At 42.4% G+C, this 10,555-nt stretch overlaps 1 protein-coding gene across 1 annotated transcript in view; it reads right to left on the bottom strand.

Moving 5' to 3' along the window:
- ANAPC7 (anaphase promoting complex subunit 7) overlaps window positions 1-4,773 on the bottom strand; it is a 19,324-nt gene extending 14,551 nt beyond the window's left edge. The window contains exons 1-2 of the mRNA XM_023733663.1: window positions 4,574-4,773; window positions 413-630 (exon numbers count right to left, since the gene is read on the bottom strand). Of these exons, the coding sequence (XP_023589431.1) occupies window positions 413-630; window positions 4,574-4,773 (418 nt within the window). The remainder of the gene's footprint in view (window positions 1-412; window positions 631-4,573) is intronic.
- Window positions 4,774-10,555: the final 5,782 nt, after the last annotated feature.

Genomic DNA, 10,555 nt, shown 5'->3' with positions numbered 1-10,555 from the left:
GGCTGAGTCAAATGGTGAGGACATTACAAGTTATTTTCCCTTACATAACTAGTATTTATCAAGCCACCAAAATTGCCAGGAATTCTTAAATTATTTCCCATAAATTTTTCCAGGTAGTCACAGATCCAACAACTGAATGGCAATTTAAAAGTCATATTTCTATTAGAATTATAAACACCTTACATTTAGAGTTCTGTTTGCATAAAGGGGAAGGACAATGCATGACTCTGGTTAGAGCCCAGACCATCCACATTTCATTCCATTTTCAGATTCCTACGGAGTGAATTTTGCTCTTAGCCCCTAATGCTTGGTGGGATGCATTCTTGCATCCAAAAAGTGGTTTTTCATCTTTGCTTCCCTGTCAGCTCTCTTTTTAAATTACTTTTCATTTTATCATTTACACCAAATCAGCTGTCTCTAGAGTCTTCCAGTCTCTCCATTACCTGACTCTGTGGAGTAGATGCAGAATTTCCAGTTGAAGGCCTCACTTTTGAAGTTTTACTCAGGGCTTTCTTCTGCTGTAAAGCCATGGTGTACTTACTCACAGCATTCCGATATTCCTTATCATGAAAGAGAGAATCTGCATGATACACCAAAAGCTGGTACTTCTGAGATGGGGAGAACAGCTCGCTAGAAAACAAAGAAAATACATCCCCTACATGGGTCATTTTGAAATTAATGTAGGCAGAAAACCTCCTTTATTGTCCACATAAGGCTAGCACAAAGTGTTGTATAATTATAGCTTACAAAAAAGTCAGCACACCTTCAGTGCTAGTCCCTAAACTGTGAGGCGTGAGAGTCACACTCTATGCTAATATGGTCAACACACTTAGGGTACTGTCTTGAATTGCTGTGTTTTAATACACTTTAATTTTTCCTTTACTTATTATAAAAGCAATGCATACCTGTATATCAAATCCAAAAATATAGAGATTTATAAAGAAAAATGTGATAAGCCTTTCCCTCCCTTCTTTTAATCTAAGCGCTCTTAATTTAACAGTTTGAAATGTATCTGTCCACACTCTGATGTTAACATCAAATTTCAAGGATAATACAGATAAAGGAGAGCAAACACAACAATTTAACTATATTACCAAAGAATGGTCAAGGAATCTGGAAAAGCAAAACTTCAACATTTGAATCCTTTTTAGGAAGAAGTTGAACGTAAAAGGTTTGGAAGGACTTGAAAACTCTTCAAATACTGAAGAAAATGTCATATAGAAAGAGGATTAGGCTTGTTTGATACAATTTTTTTTTAAATGTAAAAGTAAACTTTATTAGCACTAGAATTCTTATCTTCTTGACTGCTAAGGGTTTAAGGACAGTGTAAAGGAGCCAATGTTTCAAAACTTTTTCTTTAACCTTGAATACTGCTCATAAGCATTATAGCTGCCTAGAAGCCACCATTCTTAATGGGAAACTCATACTTTTAATATCCAATTCCACCCTGCACCCCCTCATTCCCAAATTAAAAGGAGCTTACAGCTACAGCTGCTTAAAATGAAAGAACAGAGTGAGTCAAAGAACTCTGCAGACAGTGAGTTTCTCAACAAATGGAGGTGTATTCAAGAATAGATACTATAGAGACAGAAAGTAAATACGTAGTGGTTGCCAGGAGATGGGGGTAGGGTAGATGGAGAGTAACTGCTAATGGGTACAGATTTCTTTTTGTGCAGGGTGATGAAAATGTTAAGGAATTAAGGTAGTGGTGATGGTTGCACAACCTTACAAATGCAGTAAAAACCACATAATTCAACACTTTAGAGGTTGAATTTCATCATATGTGAATTACATCTCATTTAAAAAAAGACAGGCTAAACACTAGATATAAAGTTACAAAGGAAATTCAAGAACTGTAAGGTACAGTGCACATGACTTCAGATTTCTTCCAACTCTGAGACACTAGTATTTAGTGAGAAGTATCTGATGCTTGGATAAAGAACAAAGTATTACCATACACACAGCATACATTCAGGTATTTATACAACGTAACATGAGAAACTGTTAACAGCTGTTGTCTCTGGCAAAGGCAATGGTGGGGTAGGGCTCAGAAGCTAGGGACAGAAACTATCTGCATACAACATGAAACAGGACTGGGCAACAGTTTCATTCTGTTACACAGAGGCAACTAACAGCAACAACCTTTTCTGTATTGTTTGAATTTTTTTTTTAAAAACCATATGCATGTAACTGCCTATTCGATAAGAAATCATAAAATATAAAGGTCAGAACTTAGACAAACATATCAATATATGTTGTGTTTGCTCTTCTTTACTGATATTATCCTCTAGAGGTAGAAGCTAGGAAGCTACCAGTCGAACTTCACATGAAGAAGCCTAGGCTAACTAAACTTAAGGGCAGCCAGAGGATCAGGCTGCTTCAAACTATTCTGTAACATCTTCAAGAAACAATGAGTAGAACACTAGAGACACAAGGAAAGTGTTAGCCCAAGAGACAGAAAGGGCCACATAAACCAGAGACTTCATCAGCCTGAGACCAGAAGACCTAGATGATGCCCGGCTACCACCAATGACCGCCCTGACAGGAAACACAACAGAGTCCTGGATGGAGCAGGAGAAAAGTAGGGTGCGGAACTCAAATTCTAGTAAAAAGACCAGACTTAATGGTCTCACTGAGACTGGAGGAACCCCAGAAAGCATGGCCACGGGATTCTCTGTCAACCCAGAACTAAAACAATTCCCGAGGCCAACTCTTCAGACAAACATTGGACTGGACTGTGAGACAGAAAACGATACTTGTGAAGAGTGTGCTTCTTAGCTCAAGTAGATACATGAGACTAAAAGGGCAGCTTCTGTCCAGAGGTGAGATGAGAAGGCAGAGAGCGTTAGGAGCTGGCTGAATGGACACGGGGAATCAGGGGTGGAAAGGAGGAGTGTGATGTCACAGTATAGAGAGAGCAACTAGGGTCACATAACAAGTACATATAAATTTTTGTATGAGAAACTAATTTGAATTGTATACTTTCACTTAAACTACAACAATAAACAAAAAGAAAAAAGAAGAAAGAAACAATGAATAATGACTAACTGGTGCATAAATCCCCAACGTGGAAACCGCATGCTTTGGCAAATCACTTGCAAGCAAGGGAAAGGCTCCAGAGTAAACACAGAAAGCTGACAGAGGCCAGGGCTCCTTGCTGTCAGCATTAAGTGGATGGTGGCAAAATGACGGGTCTCACAGAGTGAAGTCCAAAGCACACTCATGGAGATGAAATGGGGAGCAGCGGCTGCACTGCAGGCACTTAACGCCTCTCCTTTCTGACCAAGACCACTTCTCCAGCAGGCCAACCGCAGTGGGTCCACGCTAAGTAGAAAATTCAATTGCAATGCCATTTAGACTGTGGTGGGTCAGTATGGAGACTCTTGAGTCAGAGAGGACCAAGGTCCCATCTTGGCTCCTCCACTTACTAAATGTGTGAACTTGAACAAGGTATTTCACCTACCTGAGATTGTACCCATTTGCTTGTCAGATTTAATAAACATGTGAGTGCTTACTGCACACCAGGCTAAGTGTTGAGGATACAGCAGTGAACGCAGTTAATACGGCCCCTGCCCTCATGATCCCCCACAGTCTGGCAGGGGACGCAGATGCAGATGAAATAAAGAAATAACTTCAGCAGTGACAAGAGTGATGCAGAAAATAAAACAGAGCAATGGGATAGAAGAGTGGGGGTAAGGGACAATTCTGCTGGTCAGAGAAGGGCTCTCTAGGAGAGGTATCTGAGCTAAAACCTGAATGTGGCAGCAGGAAGAGCAGTGTAAAGGCCCAGAGGTGAGAACAAACTTGATGTGTTCAATTCACAGCGGCTGGAGGACAGGGAGCCAAGTAGATGAAACGAAGTCAGGGAGAGAGGAAACTGGGGTTCGGCCTTGCAGGCTACGGTAAGTACAATCGAGGACTTTAAGCAGGGGACTGACATGCATTCACAGCTGGAATTAGGCCGTGGCTTCATCTGTCATAAGATTCGGTAAGCGGCAGCTGTGAAAGTATGAAACGGGCACCGCTCTACATCTCCGAGCCCTGGGACCTGACATTAAGAGGCGCCACTCCCACCCATCAAGGGAGCCGCCAGCTTTCAGGGGCTTGCCTAGGCGATACACTCTGGAGAGAAAGGCCATCTCAAATGTGGGACGACGGTTTGCAAAGCAGAGGGCTGGACCTCTCAGAACTGCTGCGAGCAGGAGAAAGTTCTTTGGGAAGGAGCCGGGAGAGAAGATTCAGCCCAGCGACGTGACAGCTGTTTTGCTCGGCGCCAGGTGCCTCAGGAAACCGTTCGCTCTCAACTTTCGGGGAACCCTCTCCAGGATAGTCCTCGGAACCTCCCGCCTTGCATTCCTCGCAAGGGGCGCATCCCAGCGCCCGGCGCGGCGCAGGCGCCCAGCGAACTCAACGAGCGCTCCCACGTCGGATCCGCCCGACGAGGCCTGGCTGACACCTGAGCCTCACCTGGGGCCCGCGGCCGCTCCTTCCCGCCCGTCCCCAGGCCCCCTTCATCCGACTCCCAAACCCGCGCTGCTTTCTTTCGACCCAGCCGCTCCCCGCCTCAACTCACGGGTTGTTGTTACTCATCGTCAGTAACAAGCTGCTGAGAAGCCGCACATTGGAGTGCAGCCCCGCGGCCGCCATGTCCCGCACGTGGTCTATCACATTCATCCTGCCTGGAAAGGCCGCAGGCAGCGGCGGCAGCGACACGAAAAGCCGGTAGAAGCTCCTCAGGGAAGACTCCAAAATGGCGGCCTCGCAGGGGTCCATCGGGTCCACATGCGGCACCGCCCCCAAGAAAATAGGCGACTTCCGTAGTGCCTGCGTAAAAATGTCCGTTCCTCCCTGCTGCCCCCGCGCCTCCTGTGACGTAATGCGGCGCATGATTTGGATTTTTTTTTTTAAAGCAAAAATCACGTCATCATCCTAATCAGCAAACTCTACTGAGGGCTTTCAATGGGCTAGGCTAGGGACAAAAGACCTCTCAGTAGGACTAGTTGCTCCACTGAAATAAAATGAGTTTGAGAGGAATGTGTGCCTCTCAGAAATTAATACAAATGTATAGACATTATAAATAAAATTAAATAAAAAACAGCAGAAAAAAATACAGTAGGGCACTGAAAAATCCTCAGTGTTGTTGTTAGGTGCTGTTGAGTCGGTTTCAACTCACAGTGACCCTATGCACAACAGAACGAAACACTGCCCGGTTTTGCGCCATCCTCACAATCATTGCTGTGCTTGAGACCACTGTTGCAGCCACTGTGTCAGTCCATCTCTGTGAGGGTCTTCCTCTCTTTCCTGACCCTCTACTTTACCAGGCATGAAGTTCTTCCTGCTAACATGTCAAAGGTATGTAAGACCAAGTCTCGTCATCCTCCCTTCTAAGGAGCATTGTGGTCGTACTTTTTCCAAGACAAATTTATTTGTTCGTCTGGCAGTCCATGGTATATTCAATATTCTTCGCCAACACCATAATTTAAATGCATCAGCTCTTCAATCTTCCTTGCTCACTGTCCAGCTTTCACATGCATATGAGGCGATTGAAAATACCATGGCTTGGGCTAGCAACCAATGTCACAAAACAATATGTGTATTAATTGTTTAATGAGAAACTAGTTTGCTCTGTAAACTTTCATCTAAAGTACAGTTTTTAAAAATTATTTAAAAAAAAAAAGAAAATACCATGGCTTGGGTCAAGCACACCTTAGTCCTCAAAGTGACAACTTTGCTTTTTAACACTTTAAAGAGGTCTTTTGCAGCAGATTTGCCCAATGCAATATGTAGTTGGATTTCTTGACTGCTGCTTCCATGGACATTGATTGTGGATCCAAGGAAAATGAAATCCTTGACAACTTCAACATTTTCTCCATTTATCATGATGTTGCCTATAGGTCCAATTGTGAGGATTCTTGCTTTCTTTATGTTTAGGTGTAATCCACTGAAGGCTGTGGTCTTTGATCTTCATTAGTAAGTGCTTCAGGTCCTCCTCGCTTTCAGCAAGCAAGGTTGTGTCATCTGCATAATGCAGGTTGTTAATGAGTCTTCCTCCAATCCTATGCTTTGTTTTCTTCATATAGTCCGGCTTGTAGGATTATTTGCTCCGCATACACATTGAATAAGTATGGTGAAAGGATACAACTCTGATGCACATCTTTCCTGATTTTAAACCACTAAGTATCCCCTTGTTCTGTTTGAACGGCTGCCTCTTGGTCTATGTGCAGGTTCCGGATGAGCACAATTAAGTATTCTGGAATTCCCATTCTTCACAATGTTATCCATAATTTGTTATGATCCAACAGTCGAATGCCTTTGCATAGTCAATAAAACACAGGCAAACATCTTTCTGGTATTCTCTGCTTTTAGCCAATATCCATCTGACATCAGCAATGACATCCCTCATTCCACGTCCTCTTCCGAGTCCGACTTGAATTTCTGGCAGTTCCCTATCCATGTACTGTTGCAATGTTTTTTAATCATCTTCAGTGAAATTTTACTTGCATGTGATATTAATGACACTGTTCGATAATTTCCACTTTCTGTTGGATCACTTTTCTTTGGAATGGGCACAAATATGGATCTCTTCCAGTCAGTTGGCCAGGTAGCTGTCTTCCAAATTTCTTGGCAAAGACGAGTGAATGCTTCCAGCATTGCATCGTTGTATCTGTTTGTTGAAAACATCTCAGTTGGTACTCGGTCAATTCCTGGAGCGTTGTTTTTCGCCAATGCCTTCAGTGCAGCTTGGACTTCTTTCAGTACCATCCGTTCTTGATCATATGCTACCTTCTGAAATGGTTTGATGTCGCCCAGTCCTTTTTGGTACAGTGACTCCGTGTATTCCTTTCATCTTCTTTCGATGCTTCCTGCATCGTTCAATACTTTGCCCATAGAATCCTTCAATATTGCAACTCCAGGCTTTAATTTTTTCTTCAGTTCTTTCAGCTTGAGAAATGTTAAGCATATTCTTCCCTTTGGGTTTTCTAACTGAAGGTTTTTGCACATTTCATTATATTTTACTTGGCCTTCTCCAGCTGCTCAATGAAATCTTCTGTCAGCTCTTTATTTTTTTTCCTTTGCTTTACCTACTCTACATTGAAGAGCAAGTTTTAGAGTCTCTTCTGACATGCATTTTGGTTTTTTCTTTCTTTCCCGTCTTTTTAATGATCTTTTGCTTTCTTAACATATGACATCCTTGACGTCACCCCTCAACTCGGCTCATCGTAAATCCGCAATACCTGGAATTAAATATTTTAATCAGGCGCCAGGGGCAGTCCTAACTGAGTTGTCCCCGTTGCGCTTGCGCATTAGGCTGAAGGCGCCTCCCCGCTCTTGGCGGGTGTTTTGTGTTCCTGGGGAGTCGGACTACGCCTCCCGGATATATGCCTTCGATGCAAAAGGGCAAATTTTACCGTGTGAAATAACTCACTGGCTCAAAGTGAATGAAGGCTGGGTCCAAAAACGAGCTGGTACTCATAATATCCAGCATTTGTCTGACAGAGTTGACATTTTACGAAAGTTTCACACCAGTTATTGCGTTAAATGGGTTGCTCACAAACCAACGTACAAGGCTGAAGTTGTTATTATCTTTTCACAGGTGGAGAAACTGAGGCTGCCTACTTAAATTTTGTGCCACATTTTTAAATGGCTGGCTTGGAATCAGATATTCTCCCTGATTACACAGTGGCGAAATAGATCGCAAACTCAAATGCATACGAGGGCGGAGAAGGAAATCGAATGAGGCAGTTTAGATGTTTGAGTTAAGCAGAGTAGGCATATTCTCCGCTCCTCACCAAAAAAAATGTGGCCTGTGGCTCTTTTCTTCTGGAATTTATTGTGAAATGGAGCCTTTACGAATCCTTGGAAATTTATCCTGATGTTTAAGACTTTTCGTGACTGCATATCTGGTGCTTCAAAATTAAAATAAGCGTTTTTTTAAATAAACTATGAGCTTGTACTCCAGTGACTGATGAATCTGTTTATACTGCTCATTGAACATGAATTTGCAAACTCAGTTTTGACAAAATCATTGACATGTTTGCAGACTTTAAGGAAAAAAACAGAAACTAATATTCATTTCTGTGCCAGTCCAATAAGTAGATTACAGGTTTGTTTTTCGTTGAAAAAATAAAAAGTTTAATCTATTACCTTTTTATACTGTAATATTTAATTTTTCATGAAAATTTTACTGTTGTTATTTAGATGAAGTTCAATAAAATATGTTTTCATTGCTTATTTTCTGGCCATTACTATTACTTTTCATTTCAGGATTATTACTAAAAGTAATTTTGTCATGTACTTTAACATACGGGGTGTAAAAATTATCTACTCTGGGGATCAAACTTGCTAAGAATACCACTGTATCTAACACACTTAGAACAATGTCTGGCACGTTGTAAGCACCTTATAAAACAAACAAACTCATTGCCATAGAGTCGACTGCAACTCATGGTGACCCCGTGTGTTGCAGAGTAGAACTGTGCTCTGCAGTGGTCAAGGCTGTTACCGTTTGGAAAGGAGCCCTGGTGGCACAGTGGTTAAGCGCTTGGCTGCTAACTAAAAGATTGGCAGTTTGAAGCCACCAGCTGCTCCAAGGGAGAAAGATGGGGCAGTCTGCTTCCATAAAGATTTACAGCTTTGGAAACCCTACTCTGTCCTATCGGGTCACTCTGAGTCAGAATCAACTCCATGGCAACGGGGATTTACCTTTTGGAAGCAGATTGCTAGGCCTTTCTTCTAAGGCACCTCTGAATCACCAACCTTTTGGTTATAGCAGAGCGCTTAACTGTTTGCAGCACCCAGGGACTCCTAAGTACTACCTAAATGTTTGCTATATTTTTTTCTACATTTGAAGTATTTTGTAAGTAAAACCACATCTGATAATAGCCAAAAAGTAGAAACAATCCAAATGCCCATCAGTTGATGAACAAACTGCGGTGTGTCCATACAATGAAATAGTATTCGGCAATAAAAAGGAATAAACTGCAGCCACAACATGAATGGATCTGAAAAAGAAAAAAAAATTCTAAAAGTAGAATCATGCTATGAAGCCAGATGCAAAAGACCACATATTCTATGCCTCCATTTCTATGAAATGTCTCAGAAACCAGCTTAGTGGTGGTCTGGGGCTGGGCAGGAGAGTGAGGAGTGACCACACCAGGGTCATTTTGGGTTAATGGGAATGTTCTAAACCTGGATTGTGGTGATGGTTACACAACTCTGTAAATTTACTAAAAATCATTGAATTGTACACTTACAATAGGTGAATTTTACTGTATGTAAATTATATCTCAGTGAAGCTTTAAAAAAATAAACACACGTTTATAGGCTATGTAAGGAGCCCTTGTGGCTCAGTGGATAAGCCTTCAGCTGCTAACCGAAAGGTCAGCAGTTCGAATCCACCAGCAGCTCTGCCAGAGAAAGATGTGGCAGTCTGCTTCCATAAAGATTACAGCCTTGGAAACCCTGTGGGGCAGTTCTACCCTGTCCTGTAAGGTCGCTGTGAGTCAGAATCGACTCATCAGCAATGGGTTGTAAGCTACATATGAAAGTAAACCACCAATTTACAACTTCTGCTGTAAATCTAGAATATTTATAATGTAAGTCTAAAATATTTAGATTTACAGTACCCTATAAATCTAAAATATACTTAGGTTCCTATCTGAACTGACATGTTATTACACATTGTCACAGATCCACTGACCATGGAATAAACCAGCAATCATAGGCCACACCTCCTCCTACACTCCGCCCCTGCCAATCCTCCTGTCAATCTCACCTCTGATCTCTCAGTTCTCTGAATGGGGCTTATTGTTTGGACATTTCATTTGATAAGTAATGACCCCACTGCCTTGGACACCTCTCCTTCACTGTATTTAAACCTGTGATTGTTAATTAGCTCTTCTCAACTCCGTAAACCTTGTCTACCCAGGGGGCGGAGCGGCTGGAATCCTTTTTAGCATTGCCGACAGTCCTGTACGCACCTCAGTGCCTGTAAACTGATGAGGGCAGGTATCAACTCAGTCTCGCTCACCATTATGTGTTCTGTGCCTGGCACGTAGTAGGTGTTCAATAAATATAATAAGTGAAGAAGCAGCTTCGGTCAATGACCTATCACACTGTTGTTGTTAGGTGCTGCCAAGTCGATTTCCAACTCATAGCGATCCCATGCGACAGAGTAGAACTGCCCCATAGGGTTTCCTAAGCTGTAATCTTTAAGAGAAGACGCCCTGGTGGTGCAGTGGTTAAATGCTCCGCTGCTAACCTAAAGGTCTGTGGTTCAGATTCACCAGCCGCTCGGTGAGAGAAAGATGTGGCAATCTGTGTTCCTAAAGCCTTGGGAACCTTATGGGGGGAGTTTTACTCTGTCCTATAGGGTTGTTATGAGTCAGAATCAACTTGACAGCAATGGGTTTGGTTTTTGGTTTGGAATATTTATAGGAGCAGATTGCCAGGTCTCTCTCCTGATGATTGGCTTGTGGTTAGTAGCAGCCTCTTGGTTAGCAGCTGAGCATTTAACCCTTGCCTATCAAACACCTCATTTAAACCAAACATTTAA

Source organism: Trichechus manatus, unplaced genomic scaffold (assembly GCF_000243295.1).
Source record: "Trichechus manatus latirostris isolate Lorelei unplaced genomic scaffold, TriManLat1.0 scaffold00061, whole genome shotgun sequence".
In the NCBI taxonomy this organism is placed as follows: Eukaryota; Metazoa; Chordata; class Mammalia; order Sirenia; family Trichechidae; genus Trichechus; species Trichechus manatus.
Note: the sequence above shows the minus strand (reverse complement) of the source record. Positions and strands in the feature narration are given on the sequence as shown.